At 35.3% G+C, this 21,143-nt stretch overlaps 4 protein-coding genes across 4 annotated transcripts; 3 read left to right on the top strand and 1 right to left on the bottom strand.

The window, feature by feature from the left end:
* Nucleotides 1–1,210: 1,210 nt before the first annotated feature.
* On the top strand, nt 1,211–3,057 carry HELRODRAFT_84833 (hypothetical protein; the record flags this gene model as incomplete). Its single annotated transcript, XM_009025463.1, has 4 exons — nt 1,211–1,594; nt 1,922–2,112; nt 2,438–2,552; nt 2,725–3,057. 4 exons carry the CDS (start codon nt 1,211–1,213, stop codon nt 3,055–3,057), a joined length of 1,023 nt encoding a protein of 340 aa, XP_009023711.1.
* A 3,725-nt stretch (nt 3,058–6,782) lies between these two features.
* On the top strand, nt 6,783–8,468 carry HELRODRAFT_177300 (hypothetical protein; the record flags this gene model as incomplete). Its single annotated transcript, XM_009025517.1, has 1 exon — nt 6,783–8,468. The coding sequence occupies one exon, from the start codon at nt 6,783–6,785 to the stop codon at nt 8,466–8,468; it is 1,686 nt and encodes a 561-aa protein (XP_009023765.1).
* A 582-nt stretch (nt 8,469–9,050) lies between these two features.
* HELRODRAFT_177299 (hypothetical protein) lies at nt 9,051–10,910 on the top strand (the record flags this gene model as incomplete). Its single annotated transcript, XM_009025516.1, has 1 exon — nt 9,051–10,910. The coding sequence occupies one exon, from the start codon at nt 9,051–9,053 to the stop codon at nt 10,908–10,910; it is 1,860 nt and encodes a 619-aa protein (XP_009023764.1).
* Nucleotides 10,911–11,383: 473 nt separating this feature from the next.
* HELRODRAFT_177298 (hypothetical protein) lies at nt 11,384–17,266 on the bottom strand (the record flags this gene model as incomplete). The annotated part of the gene is made up of 13 exons (XM_009025515.1): nt 11,384–11,668; nt 12,272–12,521; nt 12,728–12,803; nt 13,000–13,093; nt 13,257–13,489; nt 13,881–14,014; nt 14,169–14,284; nt 14,461–14,524; nt 14,670–14,739; nt 14,855–14,972; nt 16,206–16,346; nt 16,660–16,880; nt 17,236–17,266. The coding sequence occupies 13 exons, from the start codon at nt 17,264–17,266 to the stop codon at nt 11,384–11,386; spliced, it is 1,833 nt and encodes a 610-aa protein (XP_009023763.1).
* Between the last annotated feature and the right edge of the window lie 3,877 nt (nt 17,267–21,143).

The following is a 21,143-nucleotide window of genomic DNA, read 5'->3' as shown; positions in this document are numbered from 1 at the left end:
GGCTTTGGTGGAGGATTCCAATTAGGTGGTGGTAGTAGTGGTGCTGGTCTGGGATTTCAATTAGGTGGTAGTAGTGGTAATGGTGGTAGTGGTGGTGGTAGTGGGTTTCAGTTAGGTGGTGGCAGCAATGGGGTCGGTGGATTGGGTATTGGTGGTTTCCAGTTGGGCGGAGGAGCCGCTACTGCTACTACTACTGCAACTACAGCTTCATCTATTGCTGCTGGTAGGAACAATGGTTGAGATGATGTGAGAATGGTGTGATAATGGTTGATGTTATGATGATGTGGAAATTTTTGGACGACACAAACATATTCATGATAGTAAATATGACGATAATGATGGTAATGATGATGATGATATGTTATGATAGTTAATAAAATAATGATGATTTAACCTCAGCAAATTCATCGTTGGTTGGCCTTCTGTCTCAAACCACACCAAGTAGCATGTCTACAATGGGAGCTGCTGCTGTTACTGCTACAGCTGCTACTACTACAGCTGCTACTACTACAGTTTCTACTAATGGGCTAGGTGGGTTTCTCTTTAAGCAACCTATAACTTCTACTGCTGCTACATCTGCTACTACAACCACAGCTAGTAACTTAGGTTTGTTTCTTTTGTCTATTTGATGATGTTTTATCATTTTGCTTATGATTAATATTGTGGATGGTGGTCTAGTGATAACGAAGATTTGATTTATTGAATCATTTATTTATTCGTCATTCATTCACTCGTTCAATCATTCATTCACTCGCTCATTCATTCATTCACTCGTTCGTTCATTCATTCACTCGTTCGTTCATTTCTTCTATCCTTCATTTGTCTGTTTATTGGCTGGTCCATTCATTTATTAATCTGTTCCTACCATTTTTTCGTGTTTTCCTGTCTGCTAATTCAGGTGGTGGATCGCTTTTGAGCGGTGCCGACGGAGGTTTTGGTAGCAGCAGCAGTAGCGGCGGCGGCTTGGGTGGATTCGGTAGCTTTGGTGGTAGTTTTGGTGGTAGTACTGCTATAACTGCTGATACGTTAGTGATGATGATGAAGACGATTAAATTTGATTAAAATCATTTTTCACTGATTTTTATTTAGTGGGGTGTTAATATGAAACCTGATATATACCCCTGTAATAATGTTGAGAGTAGTCAAAATTTCAACCTCACTGCCCCAACACAGGCAATTACAGCCGAAGCTACCGACCTTTTCATTAACCATGCCAACCCCGACATCGACGACGACGACAACGTCAACCGTCGGCGGATTCAACCTAGCAGCATCTCTGGCAGCAACAACACCAGCTTCATCGGCATCACCACAACTTCCACTGTTGCCATTATCTATACCCCAGTCGTCGTCAGCGTCAGCTACAGCGTCGTCGTCATCGTCAGTAGCAGCAACATCGACGACAACAACTGCATTGACGTCCCTATCTGCAACGGCATCGACAACAGTGATTTCATCATCGACGACATACAGCCAGCTTGAAGATTTGATTAACAAGTGGACCACCGAATTGCAGGAGCAGGAGAAATTGTTCCTTCACCAGGCTACATTTGTAAACGCTTGGGATAGAGTACTCATGGAAAATGGTGAAAAAGTGCGTTTCTCTCTCCCTCTCTCTCTCTCTCCTTTTTCTCTGTGTGTGTGTGTTTGTATGTGTGTGTGTGTTCGTGTGTGGCATTACGCCATTTCATATAAAACCTTTTTTATATGTGACTGAATTGCAGCATTTTTAAAGAATGTTACCAAAATGACTGCAGGTATATAAGATTGATAATAACTTGATGTTGAAAAGAGCAAGCACACACACACACACACACACACACACACACACACACACACACAGACGCACGCACGCACACACACACACACAAACAAACACACAAACATAAAAAAACATATTTTTTACACCTTAAATTCTCAGATAACTCAATTAAACTTGGACCTGGAGAAAATGAAGATGGACCAGAGCAGACTAGACGAGGATCTGGATTTCGTTTTGGGCCAACAGAATGAGCTAGAAGAAATCCTAAAGCCATTGGAGGAGAAAGTTGGGTCCTTGCAAAAACCCCAGGGCTACTATGTGGCCCATGCTGATATTGAGAGGGATCAAATGTTAGTTTGTGTGTGACAGTCCCACTAATCAAAAGATACAAGACGATACAATACAAATATAAGGATAATACAAACAGAATACCTAAAAAAAAACTAAAGACGGTACAATACAAATATAGGGATAATACATACAGAATACCTAAAAAAAAACAAATGACGATACAATACAAATATAAGGATAATACATACAGAATACCTAAAAAAACAAAAGACGATACAATACAAATATTAGGATAATACAAACAGAGTACCTAAAAAAAACAAAAAACGATACAATACAAATATAAGGATAATACAAACAGAATACCAAAAAATACCCATTCAGATACAGACTTGCCGAGAGCACAGACGGACAGCTGAAAGTCTTATCCAGTAAGCTGAAAGAAATCATTGACCACATCAACGTTAACGAAGGAGGGGATGATGACAATAACGATAGCGTTAGTTGATTGGTGGGTTGATTGATTGGTTGGTTCATTAGTTGGTTGGTTGGTGGGTTGATTGGTGGGTTGATTGATTGGTTGGTTGGTTGGTTGGTTAGTTTCGTTTTCATCATTTTGCAAGAAAGTAAGCACTGAGTTTGAATTGAAGAAAAAAAACTTTTAACTCCAGATTCGCCAGATATCAAAGATATTAAATGCACATACAGATTCTCTTCAATGGATAGATAGAAATACAGGTATGTATGTATGTATGTATGTATGTATGTATGTATGTATGTATGTATGTATGTATGTATGTATGTATGTATGTATGTATGTATGTATGTATGTATGTATGTATGTATGTATGTATGTATGTATGTATGTATGTATGTATGTATGTATGTATGTATGTATGTATGTATGTATGTATGTATGTATGTATGTATGTATGTATGTATGTATGTATGTATGTATGTATGTATGTATGTATGTATGTATGTATGTATGTGTGTGCGTATGATTGTTTGTATGTATGTATGATTGAAATTTGTATTAACTAAATTACGTATAATATGTATGTATATATTCTTGTTTGCTTTGGCGTATTTGTTTATCCGTGTTTGTATGCTTGTATGTCTGAACGTTTGCCTATGTTTGTAAGATTATTTGTTAATTAATTAATTAATTAAGTAAGTAAGTAATAAGGTTTATGATTAGTTGATTGATTAATTAATTATTTCATTAATTTTACCAGAAAATCTCCAGAAAAGATTGGAAGATTTGACAGCCAATATGGATGAGCAGAAAAGGTAGGCGAAACATATGACCGATAGCTTGTTATAATTAATAATAATAATAACTATAATAATAATTGTTTATTATAGTAATAATATTATTAGTATTATTTTCTTTATAGGATCCAAGATGTTTCATACACTGCCTATTCGCCCTACCGTATGCACAGATGAAAAAAAGAAAAGAATTATGATTTTATTATGAAATATTACTGTTGGGTTATAATTGTTACAACATAATAATAATAGTTATTATTATAATTATTATTATTTTTATATATTTATAATTTAAATCGACGGGCTTGGCGTTATAATCTTTTTAGGATTTGGAGAACGAGTGACAAGATTAGAGCAAATTATGTGGATTAATTTATTATTATTATTTTATTATTTATTATTATTATTATTTATCATTATTTTTGTTGTTTATTATGCGCATTATTGGCTGTGTTTTTAATTTTATTATTGCTATCTGTATTTTTTTTCAGTTGGATAGTCGAAATGTTTTTAAAAAACTTTGAAAAAAAAACTGCCAATCTGTTTTTTTGAGTTCGTCTGTGTGTGCGTGCGTGTGTATATGTGTGCGTGTGTGTGTGTGTGTACGTACGTACGTAAGGCACTGCAGCGAGAACAACATCTTCAGAATATTAATTGCGTCATCTCCATATAATGATTTTCTCTCAGTACTGAGTTGAAATGATTTTTCCTTGAAACTTTGTAAATTTATAGTAAAACTAAAGCTGTTTAATATAAATTTATTTGACGAACACACGAACACAACCAAACATGCAAACAAACAAATATTACATACGTACACATGCATTCAAACACACATACATTCAAACACGCTCGTATTACATACAGAGAGATATACATGCATATTTGATGCAAAGGTTGTTTGTTGTTAAATATATGTCACCAAACGTATGATGATGTCTTGCTAAATATCTGCTACCTCTCTCATATTCGCCACACATGCATACATGCGTACATTTGTACATACCTCCATACACATCCATACATCTTTCCAACACGCACATATACATACATACACCCAGACATACATACATACAAACACACACATCACACGTATAAAAACAAACTTGTTGCATTTTCATGTATTAAGAAGAAACTTAAGACTGGATCAGTTGTGATAACATCTTCTAGATTCTTGATTATATGGATTCCCCACTCTTACACACACACACACACACACACACACACACACACACACACACATTTATATGGGTTTTCCAACTCACACAAACACACACAACACATATACTACAACAATTTCTGTTGCTACTACTACTACGATAAACTATTGGAAAAAATACTTCCTCTTATAATGATGGTAGTATAGATCTAAAAAAGCTATTGCATTGGTAGTATTAACAACAGTTATGCATTTTTAATAAAGTTAAAAAAAATTCCAAATTATATATTCTCTCTCTTTTTGGTTTAGTCTTTTTTCTCAAACTTTCTTCTCTCTATCTCTTTCTCTCTCTTTCTTTTCTTCGTATTTTTACTTTCTCTCTTTTCTTTCATTTTTGTCTATCTCAGCAGAAACTTGCAATCAAACAAAACAAAAAAAGCATTTGGAATAATTGGAAAAACCTTAGTCACTATTTTAAATAAACTCTTTAACACGCATACACACGCACACACGCACGCACACACGCACACAAACTACCCAAATACATAAAGTTGATCGGGGTATTGTACACGGGCTATTGGTGCAATATATCTGCGTCTTATTGAATTAAATCCTTTAAAAAATTCATCAAATGTGTTTTATGTGGGTTTAAAATTAAAATACAAATGAACCACAAACAACAACAGACAATGTAGGTATGTGAGGATGCGCGTGCGTGTGTGTGCGCGCGTGCGTGTGTGTGTGCGTGCGTGTGTGTGTCAGTTTCTAGAGCCTATAAAAAGGCCAAGAAATGATGATTAAGTAGTTATGGGTTCATTTCTATCTGCATGCAACATTTGACTTTCTAATTTATTTTAGTCATATTTTAGAAAAAAACTGAAAAAATTGTTTGTATGAACTGTTTATGCTTTTTAATAAAAATATTTTTTAAAACATTATAAATAAGCTTTCTCTCTATCAAGTGATTGGTTAAAATGTATAAGCGTGTGAATAAAATTGCTTTATTTTGATGGTTTTAACTATATTTCAATTGCGTTGTCTCATTATCATAACGTAGCTTTTTAATTTTTAGATGGATGTTTCATTAATGAATGTTAAATTAGCTATTAATACTTAATTAACTAATTACGATAATTAACATTAATTAGTGAATGATTAGTAAATTATTTATTATTTCATTCAATTATTCGTTAATAAAGATTTTTTTAAAAGAATTTCAACAAATAACCATCCAACAACAAAAACAACAACAACAATAATAATAATAACAACACAACAACATTTGCTACCAGTACCTCAGCGTACAAAAATGCTTCAACTACAATCAACCCGTTTCATCTTTATTGGTTAGTTATTAGTTTAAAAATAATTAAACCATAACAGATAAACTATTAACCTTATTTATTATAATTAATTATAATACAATGTAAGTAACTCGCTAATCTAAATTTTTGATTTTCTCATCTGAAATATTATCAAACAAATTTGAATCCTACTTCATTAAATATATTTTACTTGGTTTTCTTATAAGAGGTCATTATTATGATAGGTAAATGTTAACGATGCATACATCAATTATAAAAAAAACAAATGTTCTTACACACAATTCCAGCCATCATAGCCGCCATGATTTTGACCGGAAAGAGTTCGATTACGTCCGGAAGGAAGTTGTACGAGGTCACCGATATGGACAAAAGGTCGCTTGACCTACTACGCATGGGCAAACGACAAGGTGTTTACCAACTGTTTCCTTCCGGCAGGGAAAAATCTCACCCCCCATCCTCTTCTTTCACTTATTCGAAACTTGATGGCTACAATGATGAGGAAGAAGATAGTTTAGCAAACGACAATGATGAAGCGCCAATTTTTTCCGATAAATTCATTAAGCAGTACAAAACACTCCACAGATTAAAGAAAAGATCAATCAGCACACTTAGATGAAATGATTAAATGAAATAGATGATGAAATGACATTTCAGGATTATAAATTTAATTTTATAATCCGAATTTTGAATCCTGTGTGATGATTTTTCAAGTTTTCACTATTTATTTATATCGTTTGAAAATTTTAAATAATAAATATCGAAAACAAGAAATTTCATTGACAATTAAATTTTACACTACGTCACGTTGAAAACAGGCGATTATTTAAATGCTATTGAATTTACATCTGAAATAAAAAATAAAAATATACCAACGTGTAAAACCGTAGTACATTTATTGGGTTTATTAAAAACCAAATGAAATAAAGTTATAGTTACTCAACTCATCAGATCGGCAAACTCGGCAGGCGAGATGCATCGAAGAGATCGAACGAAGGTTTTGAAACTTCCGCCACTGGAAGACATTCGACTAAAAAAAATAAAATGCAGACTGCACGAGCGAATTGTGGCCAGCTTCGTCGACCAGAACTACACCGACTCCATCAACAGCAATCTGAGAGAGAACTTAACCGCGCTAAAAAGATTAGCGTGGCTGCGAGCTTGCAGACGGAAAGCTGGTTACGCTCCTAGCTTGTTGATGCCAGTGGAGAGGAGAGATTTTGAAGAAACGAATTTGATAAATGCTTTTAGATCTCAGCCGCCTGAAATGATATGGCTATCGGCTGTTCGAAACACAGTTCTTATGATTCTGGCTTACGGAGCCATGATGAAGCCATTCAAAGAGCACGAAAAAGTTACTCAGAAAAGCATCCTGAACGAGTTCAGAGTGCCCCTCAATGCTATGGAAACTATGGCCTTGACCTACGACTATAAGGCCTACATATGCGAACAGGACGCCACGGTCCCAGCTAATGTCATCAAAATTATGGCAAAAAATGAACATTCCAGGAGTTGGGAAGACATAATGGCTATTTATTCCGTGATGTTGAATTTGCCGATTTTTCAGATGAAATACAGCAGGAAGATGTGCTGGAAGCTGGCAAAATATTTTCGATATTTCAAGTGCGAGATGAGAAGAATTATGACTCTATCAAATCGCAATCCAATCAGAGTTTATTTCATCTATTCAGGTGAAGTTAACGTTCTGTTTCATGCAGACGAGAACGAGGATTTCACAACCACTAGCCACAAGAAAGCGATCAAATTAACGAGAGGCGCCTGTATAGGACACATGGCTCGGACTCAGCTGTGTGTTTGCGCAACTGATTGCGAGTTCTTCACAATCGATAAAGTGACTTTTGTGGAGAAAGGGTTGTACGCCGTTTTGGAGCAAGAATTTGAAGAAAAATTTGAATTCTTTCGAAAGTGGCTTCCAATATCCGACTGGTCAGACAATGCGGTTTATGATTTGGCCAGCGTTAGTTTTATCGACAATTATCCAACAGGTTCCTTAATACTTCAAGACATTGCTGAAAAAGATTCCGACCTAATATGGTTTGTAGTGAAAGGAATCGTCGACATTGTGAAAGTAACAACGTACAAAGCTTGCGAAATTTTAATACACGGCAAAGAAGAAGATAATCCGGCTAAAATTAAAAAACAAAAACTCGCTCAGTTCAGTAACACCATTTTGAAGAAAATCATCCCAAAACCTTTAATACAACCCGCTGATTGCCCAGAAAAAACAGCACATTTCATTGCTAAGAGGCTAACTCATCCAGCGACTAAGTTTGAAAAATCTACGGAAAAACTCATGAAGAAAAGTACAAAACCCGTCTACCTGAAAATCCAATCACTCGTAAGGGGCGAATGCTACGGCCTGGGTAAGGTCGATCCGGATCATTTGCAGGATTATAGAAATAAATTCTGCCTTATCAGTCGCGATAGTTTGGTCATCAGAACCCCGTGCACTGAGCTCAAAAATTTGATCGAAATCCTCGGAATAGATAGAAAAGAACTGAAGAATGCCATCGTAATGTTGCCGACTGAGGAGGAAATATGCGTCCAAATTAAGAACAACCTCTACTGGAAGTGTTACGTGAGGTCGGAGGTCAAATATAAAGAGAAGAAAAATTTGTCAAATTCGTTACGGGTTTAGGATATTTTTCCATTAAACGTTTTTAATTCAAGATTAGCTTATTTGGATTAATGTTAATTTATTGCTAACGATGGCTCATACAACTTTAAAATGTTCTTTATTCAAAGTATTTTACGTTTGAAGTAATGTTAACTAGAAGGGTTTTTTTCAGTTTTAAACCTCTTTCAAACAATTGTAATTAAATGTTGATTGCTACTAGTTGATTATGTTATTTTTTTTTCGTTAATTAACTTGTAAAATGACTTTCAAAGTGTGTTTAATTACTATTTAATGGTAAAATTGTTAAGAATTATTTACAAAAATTTTAAAATGACAAAACTGAATTTGTCGATGACGTTGTTTTTTGTCTTTGGCGAACCGTTAGCGAGTTATGCCAGTTGAAATAGTTGTTGACAAATGCGTGTTTACGATTGATCTCCTGTTGTCATTTAAATGTTTATAAACTATAATAATTGTCATAAATTTGTAATGAAATATTATTTAATATTAGTAGTTTCAATAAAAAATAATAATTCGATTCAATTTTACCAAACGTAATTGCTAACTGATTTAGTAAATCTTAAAATTAAGTTGAATAATAATATGGATAAACCAATCTTAATGAGTTCTTATAGACTTCATAAAAAGTTTTTAAAAAATACTCAAGAAAATTTAAAAGACCAGTTAAGGAAGTTGAAAATTAGATGTCTCTTGAAACACAAACGAAGAATAGCGGCTGCAAAATCACCTCTCGTACCAAACATCGATGGCCAGCTGTCGGCCGAGGAGACCTACAAACGAAAGCAACAGTTTCGAAGACTGCCACCGGACTTCGTCTGGATGGACATCATAAGGAAAGTCGTGCTGATGATCACGGCTTACGGAGCTATGCAGAAGAGAGGTTGCCTTCTCGAACGAGTAACGTATCGAAACATCATCGAACAGTACAGAGTGGCTATCAACACGACCACAGCCTCGGGCAACGAGGCCATGATGAGCAGCAACGTTAAATACAATCCAAAAGATTATGCCGCTTCTAAAAAGTTCTCAATACCAACAGGAGCGGTCAAAATAATGCAAAAGCCAATGGCTCTGAGAACGCACAAGGACATAATGACCATCTACGCTATCATGATGGACCTTCCAATCTTCCAAAATTATTCCACAAAGCTCAGATGGTCCATAGCCAGACACGTGAAATACTTCAAATGCGAACCGAAAAGAGTTTTGACATTAGAAAACCGTCACCCCATCCGAGTTTATTTCATTTATTCTGGAATTGTTAACGTGGTGTTCAAAGAAGAGGAAGGCTCTAACTTGATAGGCACGAAGAAGAAACTTTCGCTTAAAAGGGGTGCTTGCATCGGGCACACTGGTAAGACGCGGCTCTGCGTTTGTGCAACAAACTGCGAATTTTTAGCCATCTACAAAACGACGTACATCAAGGAAGGAATCGACGCCGTGCAAGTCAGGGAGGCCGAGGATCGATTTGAATTTTTTAGAAAGTGGAGTCCCATCGACAGTTGGTCTGACAACGCTGTCTACGATCTGGCGAACATTAGTTACACGGAAGGCTATCCCAGCGGATCGTTCATACTTCACAATGTGCTGGAGAAAGATTCTGATGTCGTCTTGTTTGTTCTGCAGGGAAAATTAGACGTCGTTAAAGTGACTTCAAACAAAAAATGCCACGATATTGAAAAAAATAAATCACTACCGAAAACATTAGGAGCCGCTTCGAGAAAGTTTTTAGATCCAATTTTGAAGCAGGTAAACCCAAAGAACGCAAATGATGTAAATCTGTGTAACCCTTTCATAAAAAATTCACGCCAAACAACTAAATTTTCTTCTGACAAATATTCCTTGTCGTCGTTGGTTAGTGAAGTTGCTGACGTCCGATTGACCAACATACAGGACTCTGGAACAGTGTTGATAACGCCCATCTACGTTGGAATCAGAACCTTATATGAAGGAGAGTGCTACGGACTGGAGAGGATTCAGGAGGAAAAGGACAGCAGGAAGCGAATAAAAAATCAATTTTGTTTAATCAGTCGAGATTGCGTAGTTATAAAGTTATCGGGCTCGTTGCTACTGGAATTGATACAGCACCTAGGGGTGGATAAAAATGAAATGAGAAAAAAAGCGCAGACGTATCAGGACGAGACAACAATTTGCGACCTGATTGAGAAAGATCTGATGTGGAAGCAGTACAAACAGAGCGTCATTGAGACGCAGGTCCTCTCGCGACCGACGATAAGAAAAAGTAAAAACTTCCTAAACCACGTAGCTAACGAAACGAGACTGCCCGGAGTCTTTAACCAGGCCAAGTACATGTTCCCACAGCAGATAATTAGACTGAATAATCAAAGGACAACCAATCCACTGTACCAACTGGCCGAAAACTGTCGCGAGATTCTGGCGAAGTTGGAAAAGAAGAACCGCTCGATCTATGTTTTCAAATGAAAAGTTATTAAACGAACTACTGACAGTTGTTTTTTATAAAAAGTTATTCTCAATCATAGGACGGTAGAGTTACATTTGTCTCGTTTTACTTGTTGCATTTCTCAACTGTTACAATGCATTTTGAATGAGGGCTCATTTCATTTGAGTTTGTTCTATAATATATTATAGTTTCGTGTTATAAATGAATGTTTCCTGTTTTGTCTAAAAAATTTTTCATTCAAACTAAAAAAAAGAACATTGCACCGTGAAATGAGATCACAGATTAAAACTTTTCAACGAAGACAGTAAAAAAATAAACACTCACAAAAACATATCCATTAAAATGAACAAAATAATCTAAATAACCAAAATCGTAAAGAAAACAAAATAAAATCAATAAAATCGCTAGATAATCAAAATTAAACAGACAAAGAAAACAAAACCAAATCGATAAAATCAAAAAAATGAATCATCTGGGATAACTTCAACATCCATTAGAGATGGCAGGCGTCACCTTGACCAAGCTTGCCACCAGCTGGTTGCAGCTGCAGCTGTTGCAGCTGTCTACTCCCATCATCACCGCCACAAACTTCCTTATTCCCTTCTTTCTGCTGGCATTCCGGATATAAAATACTCGGATCGAATATCCAGGCGAATATAGAACCGTCGGTACCGGAGCTGATGATGTTCTTACGGTCAGGAGTGAATCGAACTCTGGAAACTGGGGTGCTGTGTCCGCAACCTTTGAAAACCATCTCGCCGTCTCCGTATCTCCATATCTGAATGAGATGGGGAGTGGAAATTTGTTAGTGTGTGTGTATGTATGTGTGTGTGTATGTATGTGTGTGTATTAAATGTGTGTGTGTGTATTAAATGTGTGTGTGTGAATTAAATTAAGAAAAACGTATGATGATATGCGTATGTAAAGTTAGTTATGTAAACATATTAATTAATTTAATTAATCATATTTTGTTTTATTTAATCGTTAGATGGGAGGCCAATGTTGAGGTTTGATTTGAAGTCAGCTGATCGTTGTTCTGTGATGTCTGTGACTGATTGATTGATTGATTGATTGATTGATTGATTGACTGATTGATTAATTGATTGACTGTTTGATTGGCTGATTGATCTATTTTTTTCATTCATTCATTTATTATTTTTATTATTACCATCACCATAGCCATAGCCATCAGGTTGAAAGAACTAGGTGGATATAATAAAATTAAACAACAAATCTAACCGAATGAAAAACAAATTTAAATTTCTAAAAAGTAACGACGCATTACGAGAAGAAATTAAACCAAAAAACACACCACAACACACACAAACCACAACACACAACATAACACACACACACACAAAACACGCACACACATACATACCTTAACCATCTTATTATCATCTCCAGTAACTAGAAACTCTCCCAGACAGTCGACATCCAGACAGTTGATGTCACACTTCACTCCACAGTCATCCGTCTGAAACATGAGCGAACCGGTAGTCACCACATCGAAGTAGCTTAGACGACCACCGCTTCCTGTGGCTACCACAAACTGCTGGCAGACTGGATGGAATACCAAATCTTTAAACATGGTGTGGTTCGTTTTTATCGAGGTTTTCGGTAGTTTCTTGCTACATTTGTTGGAGGGAGATGAAAAAAAAGTAGAGAGAAATTAATCTTTTAAATTTAAAAAATAAAAAGAATGCTATGAATGAATGAATGAATAAATGAATGATTGAGTGGAGGAATTGATTAATGAATCAATCAATCAGTGAATCAATCACTCAACTAATCAATCAATCAATCAATCCATCACAAATTACAAAACTCAGTTAACCTCAGATCCCAGAGTATCAGCGTGCCGTCTAACGAACATGACACGATCTCATCAATCTCTTCGCAACATTCCCGCCCTATTCAACATAACGTGACGTCATAATAATAATAATAGCAATAACAACAACAGCAACATAAACAACAACTACTACAACAACAGCAACAATAATAACAACAACAATAACAAAACCAAATACAACAACAATAACAACAACAACAGCAACAACAACAACAACAGCAACAACAACAACAACAGTAATAATAATAATAAACCCTCCAAAAGCACATTTCTAGTCCTAATCTTAACTGCAGTGACGGGAGCCCTGTGCTGCTTCAGAAGCACGTGATCAGTGATGTAGACAAACTCCTTTTGGAGTTATGATAATGATGATGCTTGTTGTGATGATGATGATGATGATGATGACGACGATGGTGATGATAGCAATCCGGTGACGATGATTATTATTTCCGTAATTATAACAACAACAACAACAACAATAATAATAATAATAATTTACACACACACACACCATATTCGCGCAAATGGCGGGCACATTCCAGATGACCACGTGACCAAGATTACTTCCGCTAATAACCCTCTTACAAATACTACTACTAACACCACCTTTACTACTACTACTACTACCAGTGGCCGATGAAGTTGCGGTTAGGGCTGTAACTTTCGATCCGTAAGAATTGTTGATGAGGAACATGGGTTGACCAGACTCGGGGTAGTAAGCCCTGATTCGACTGTCGCTCCAACCTTTGTGCGCGTGTGTGTGTGTGTAGATGTTTAGCAAAGTTTAGCAAATCATTCGGTTCATTGATTCATTCATTTGATCCATCAATCAGCCAGTTTGTTAACCAATCACTCGCTTATTCACTCAATCACTCACTAATTCACTCAATCATTCATTTATTCAATCATCCACTCATTCACCCAATCACTCACTCATTCAATTATTTAAAATCGACCGACCGACCATCCAACCAACCGACCAACCAACTAGCCAACCAACCAACCAACCAACCAACCGACCGACCAACCAACCAACCAACCAACCAACCAACCAACCAACCAACCAACCAACCAACCAACCAACCAACCAACCAACCAACCAACCAACCAACCGACCAACCACTTAAGATAGCACTGCCATCCTTGAGAACATGCACCACGAGGCATGTATGATTGGGGACGGTCATGCGCACCAACTCTTTACATTCCCTCATCGACCACACTCTGACCTGCTCGTGCGATCCGCTCACCAACAGGTCGGAATTCCCGCTAAAAAGATAATAAATAATAATAAATTAATTCATTAATTAAGGCATTAATAAATGAATTAATAAATAAATAACTATGGGTAGAATGATTATTTTACTTTTTCTGGTAAATGTTAAAAAAGTTTAATGAAACTAATAAAAAAGAGATAGCTGACTATGGCTGGCAGAAGTCATTGACGACTGACATGTGAGATGTCTTCGCCAGCGAGCACTTGAATGCGGTTATGAAGTTGATTTTGTACACATTACCTGCATCTGTCCCAATGAAGTACTGATTGGTTGGTTGATTGAGAGATAGTTTGTTGATTGATTGATTGATTGTTTAAATGAATGAATAAATGAATGAATGAATGAATGAATGAATGAATGAATGAATGAATGAATGAATGAATGAATGAATGAATGAATGAATGAATAGTTGATTGATTGAATGAATGGTCAACCTACCTCATAAGTTGACCCTGACCTTGAGACAATTGATGTGATCTTTCCTTCTAACATCTTTTCACGCCTTTGAATACAAACGTACCACAAAAATATATACACACAAATATATATGAAAACATATAAAAACACACACATATATAAACATACACACACACGCACGCACGCACAAACACACATACTTAGTCCTAATCATTTTTTGATTGACAAACGCCAGAGTACCATCACCTCCGCCAACAATGAACTCCTTAGTGGCCTGGTTCAACGACAGCTGTGTCAGGCCTTACAGTAATGATAATAAAAGAAATAAAAATAATAATAACATAAGAAACAAGAACAAAAATAAATTGACATAAAAAACGCAACAGCAGCAAGTGCAGCAGCAGCCACAACCAACCACAACAAAACGGCGTCTTTCTGAGCACTGTGGTCAGATGGGCGCAGGTGTTCATATTGAAGATTACAATGTCACCGCTTGACGTACCAGCATAGCCCAACTCGTCAGACGAACAAATCTTATAGGGAAATCATAACTCTTTTAAATAATCATGAATAATTATGACATAAATATGAATGATAATTAGGAATAACTGAAAATATTATTATTGGTTAGATCAGTCGGTAGGAGGGAGTGCCGTGCTTTACGTCATTACTGCGATAGGGCATTCACATATGGGTAAACAAACACGAACGTAAACAACCGGGCACGAACGAACGAACGAACAAGCAAGCAAACAAACAAACACACACACCTATACACACATACATCTAAGCAAGTAAAGTTCCTAGCTAATTTCTTCAACAGGACCTCATTCGGTTGCATCCTATGCGTTTCTTCATTTAATATCCACACTCGTAATGTATCCTTATATACGGAAATGATAATAGTAACGATAACTAACATTATAACTATCATAATTATCATAATTATATATTATTATTATTATAGCTAATACCATTTATCGGTCGGTGAGTTAGCTCAGTCGGCAGAAGTGCCGTATTTCGTGCTGCTAATACGCAATGACTTGATTCGAATACCGTCTCTGTCAGAAACTCACAAACTATCATACGTACACACACATACATACGCTCATATGATGTGCTGATTGGGCGAGCATACAAAATATGTCTGTCAGTCGTGTGGTGTGTATGCATGTGCGTCGTTTCGTGTGAATCTTGCAGTCTTCCTGACACGCAAGTTCGAGTATAGAATGATATGTAATGAGTTAGATATGCGTAAGTTAGGATTGCACAATAAACCAAAAAAAAAAACTCATCTGCCGGCTGTAACAAATTTACAATCCGACTTGTAGGCAGTTTGTATGTGCCTTGCACAGCCAGTCGTGGTTCTCTGGGCACGAATACTGCATCCAAGTTTGTTCTCACATACTGAATACATAACTAGGCTGGAGAAAATGTTACCAGGTTAGTAATAGGTAGTAATATTTTGTGCTTTGTCTAGTAATCAATATTGCTATTTTTGTTAATGTTGTTATCTGTCGGTCGACCAATCAACTGACTAAGCAACCAGCCCACCAACCAGCCAGCCAGCCAGCCAACCAACAAACAAATCTATAAAACCACGTATATACACACAGCTATAAAATCTACAGCGAATAAACAAAAAATTTTTAAACAATCCTTCCCTCATTCATTAACTGCATCATTCATTCACACATTCATTCATTCACACATTCACTCATTCACACATTCATTCATTCACACATTCACTTTCATTCATCTAATACTAGCAGTCTATCGTCTGCTCCGCCAATTGAGTAGAGGTATTTATCGCAGCAGCTGAACATTAACGTTGCCACCTCGATTCTGTGTGCACTGTATTTAGCATACAACGTTCTGTCGGCGAAACACCAAATCAAAATGTCCGACTTTTTTTTGATTGACAGATGTTGGGGCGGGGTTAAGTGATATTTTTATGATTTAAACTTGTAGAAATTCATTGTTTTAGTTTTTGTATTATAATAAATCAGATTTATATTTATAATCAAAGTGCTTGTGTTATAGTTAAAATGTCTGGTGGTGCTGTTGCTTCTATGTATGAATGTGCATGATGCCTTAAATCACATGTATGCGTACTTATTTATATACACTGAGTTTGCATTTGAAACCTCTGAAAACTCCTAAACAAATTCAAAAATATAATAAGAAAAATAATTTTTCCATTTAAATTCGGCGCCAAACCTGTGAGATGGACTTATTAACAGTACCAACAGCAATGTAAATACCACTTTTGGAAAGATCTAAACAGGAAATCCTAATTTTGTGGTACTCGCAGTCGTCCTTATTGTACTGAAGGAATGATTGACATCTCGTCTCGGTATGCTCTATAACTACCATGTTGCCCACTGCGTATACGATGTGGTAGCCATCAGGGTGACACTTGAGGCCCCTTACGATCGTTCCTGATTTGAGATATTTTTAAAATTTTTTCAATAGTAATGTATGTGTAAGTCTTGTTAAATGAAGTAAATGTGGCTGTACTTATAAAAAATATAACATTATAAGTATCTATCTATTCTATAGTATAGAAGAGATATATCATATAGTTTAAAAACTCTAAATATAAAATCTAATAAATGTTAATGATTAATGATTAATCTAAAGAAAATTTAAGCAAAGGAAAAATACAGTTGTGTGTGGCTATACTTTAGTTAGTATTACTAATACTACCATTATTAGTACATTAAATAATAGTAATTTTTCTTTAAATAAATTTTTTTATATGGAAAATAGAAATAAAATGATTCGTTAACCTACCATCAAATCCAATTACTTTCTCAATTTCCATTTCTACAAATTTGCAGTTTGATTTACAACACTCAGACATAATTTTTTACAATTTAAATATTAGTTAATAAAATTTTTTATTAATATTAAAATAACTTTTAATTAATGTTAAATCAATTTTTTAAAATACTTTTCAAAATTATTTTTTATTAATATTTTTATTAAATGTCTTCATGTCTTTAACTCCGATTCGAATTTTAAAATTTTTAAAAGTGAAAACGAAACAAACGTTTTTGAAATTGATTATGTAGCGCTGAACATTAAAATAAAACATTATGACGACGATGATATAACGTTAAAATTGTTCTTAAAAATTCATAGATTTATCTCAAAAAAATTGTTCTATCAGATGTAAAAATAATTTTTTATCAATTTTTCCATAATTACTATTCAAGTTTTAATCAACAAGACATTGTTAACGAATCACCACACCGTAATGTTACAAATCTAAGAATTGATATGATAGTTGATCTGCAGTTTGCGAAGAATGTATAAACGTAGACACGCACACACACACACACACACACACACACACACACACACACACACACACACACACACACACACACACACACAAACACACACACACACATACTCACAGACACGCACAGACACATACTCACACACACTCACATACTCACACACACAAAAACACACATAATCATAAGAAAATTTACATGCAAAACATTGGTGTAGGTATATATAAATAAAAAAACATATAAATATAAATAAATACATATATATATATATATATATATATATTACAGTCTATATATATATATATAATAGTCTATTGTTATAAGGGTAAATTAATATAGGCGGAGGTAGTTATATGACTGATTGATTGAGTAATTGAACTGTTTTACTAATTTATTGATTAACTAATTAAAGGATTGATTAATCGAAAAAATTGTTGATTGATTAACTGATGATTGACTCATTTTCTAGTTGAAACTTCGATTAAATGACTGATTGAACAGATTTTTATTGAAGGACTGAAGTGTTAATTAATTGACTGATTGGCTAATTAATTAATTTATCGATAAGTTAATTCAAGGGTGGGCAAACTTTTTGCTGTGAGGGTCGCATTGAAAACTATTTTATCTTTGAAGGGCCGCATATGTACTAAAATAGCAAATTTTTTCGACCCGGGGAAGAATTATTTTTCGCGGATGCGGCCCTGGGCCGTAGTTTGCCAACCCCTGAGTTAATTAACTGAGTAATTAATTAATTGATTAATTAAAACTTTATTTATTGAAATCTCTTGAAATATCTTATCTAACATTAGTGCGTTCTATACAACTAAACTAAATAACACACAAACAATTATTTTTAAATATTCACTATAATTAATATAATAATAAAAGTCAGTTTTACAAGTAATAATAAAATGTTATAATTTATGCCCTGAAGCTCGACTTTTCAATCATACCGTTATAACAATTTATAAATTTTTTGTGAACGTGTGTGTGTGCGCCTGCATGACATGGTTTTGTAATTTAAAAATTGATAAACTTTGTATAAATAAAGGAATAAATAAATAACTTACTATCATTTTTATTGTTAATTCAAATTTCTTTAATAAATGAATGAAAGAACGAACGAATAAACAAATAAACGAATGAATAAATGAGGAATGAATGAAGGAATAAACGATCCTTCATTCATCCAATTTGCACGTAAGAATAAACTTCTTCTAAATAATTCAGCGGGCAATGAATTCTGTTTGAGAGGCCGCCGGTTCTTACAAGAGCAACGTCATTTCCATAACACTCCTCCATTACCACAATCTGTTCGAGATTGAGGAATTAACAAATTTTAATAATCTCAATTAAAATTTGAGAATTAAAATTATAGAAAAGAGATGGCGGTCAACAACGAATAACATTCGTGAAGTCCTTGTGTCACTTGTTGATTCTCACCACATTTCAGCTACTACAAAGTGTTAAAGATCGGGTTTTGTGGAGGTCGATGGTCGCCAATGTCCCGAAAGGATAAGGCACGAGAAAGAAGAAAATGGCGACAGTATTTTTTACAAAATGAAGTAAAAGTTGTAATAGAATTAAGAAAGAAAAAACAAAAACGAAAAATTTACCGATTCACACGAATAAACAAAAATTGTTCAACCTGATTCTCAAACAATTTCACAGGGCCGAATTTGTCGTCGTTAATCTGGACTGATGAGGTCACTCTCATGACCACTTCGCCAAACCGCAGGACACTCACATGACTACTTGGGAAGTAACCGGATTTACCATTACTCGAGCCCTAGAGTTTTTTTTTTGAAATTTGCAAGTTTTAAAAATATAAACGTGACAAATTTTTTTCATCTTTGAGATCGTTATGTCGGACTATTTCATGATTACTTTTATGATTTTATTAATAACTTAAGCAAAGATTCTTTCATCTAACCTTCCACCAATTAGCGTCGGAATAATCCAAGATCTTTACAATTTGTCCGGCTCTGAAAAAAATTAATTTTTAATTTGAATTTAATTCAAAATATAATTCAAGATAATGCTTATAACATAATATTGAAATAAATTAAAAAAAACTAAATGTTTTTCGGAATATTGTTTTTAATAATTTTAAATAAATTCAGAAATGTTTGCTACTCGAGTGAGATATCAAAGGCTCCTTTGATCTTGTAGCCGTGCATGGCAACACACAAGGGATTGGATGGGAATGACGGGAGTGCTGGCAGGGGCGAAGGAGGTGGATTTGACGATCCTGGAACTACTAGTTTGGAGATTTTGTCTAGGATATTTTAAGAGTTAATATTAATGTTGAGATGAAAATAATAAAACGCTTGTAATAATACAGATTGAATGACGAAGAGATGTTGAAGCAGTGGAATTATTATCACAACTGAACACGGGAATGATTGCTCTCAAATAAAATTTAAATCAAATTACAAATTTTTCAAATTAACCCACCAGGCTTCGGCGACAGATTAGTTCCGAAGGAAACCGTAATATTACTACCAACGTTAACCGATGATCCGTATCTTTTATTTTTCTCGTAGTAGTTACTCGGTTCTTTTGGTGATTTTTGAGAACTTTCTAAGAAGCACGGTGGTGAGCTTTTACTTTCAACTAGTTCTATATGGGTGGGATTGGCGTCTTTTGCTCTTGAAAAAATATTTGTGAGTTCTAAATCTTTTTGTCTATTTTCTTGTTCGAATGTTTTTTGATCATTCCAATAATCCTGCCCAAAATTGATCTGTTGATAATCGTATGGATTAGTCGAATAGTCGGATACAGTTCCGAGCTGGATGGATCCTTGATCAGAAAATTCGGAATTGTCGATGAAAAATTGAGGCGGTGTTCGAGCGAAATTTGCTGTAGGAGTATTTTTGGGTTGGAAAAAAACGGGAGATTTGTTGGATTTTAACGGCGATTTTGTGTCCATTTTCTGTTTCTCTTGTTCCATTTTGTAGTATCGAGGCTTGGGATGCTGGGGTTCAACACCTTCCATTGTTCTCTCATCTTCAATGGTTTTCATCGAGTGGAGATGCATCATTTTTTTTATCGAACTTGTTCGTGTTATTTTTTCTTTACCTCCATGCATTTCAGGCTGATTGACGGTTAACTGCTGCTGCTGTAGTTGCTTCTGCGGCTGTTTTACTTGCTGCTGCTGTTGTATTTGCTGCTGCTGCGACCCGTCTTGTATCTGCAGATTATTTTCTTCGTAATTCGTAACGTTGTTTGAGTTGGTGGGGTCGGGTTTATTCTCTTTATGATGAAATTTTTTGTCGTGACATGCCTCGGAATCAGCCTTGTCAGGACTTGTGGACTGTCTCCGTTTCCACTTCACAACTCCATCCGAAACTACTTTCATGTTACCTCCACGCGGGCGCTTGTCTTTGCTCATCAGCT

The sequence above is a fragment of the Helobdella robusta genome, assembly GCF_000326865.2.
Source record: "Helobdella robusta unplaced genomic scaffold HELROscaffold_42, whole genome shotgun sequence".
Taxonomy (NCBI): Eukaryota; Metazoa; Annelida; class Clitellata; order Rhynchobdellida; family Glossiphoniidae; genus Helobdella; species Helobdella robusta.
This window is presented reverse-complemented; position numbering and strand designations above follow the sequence as displayed.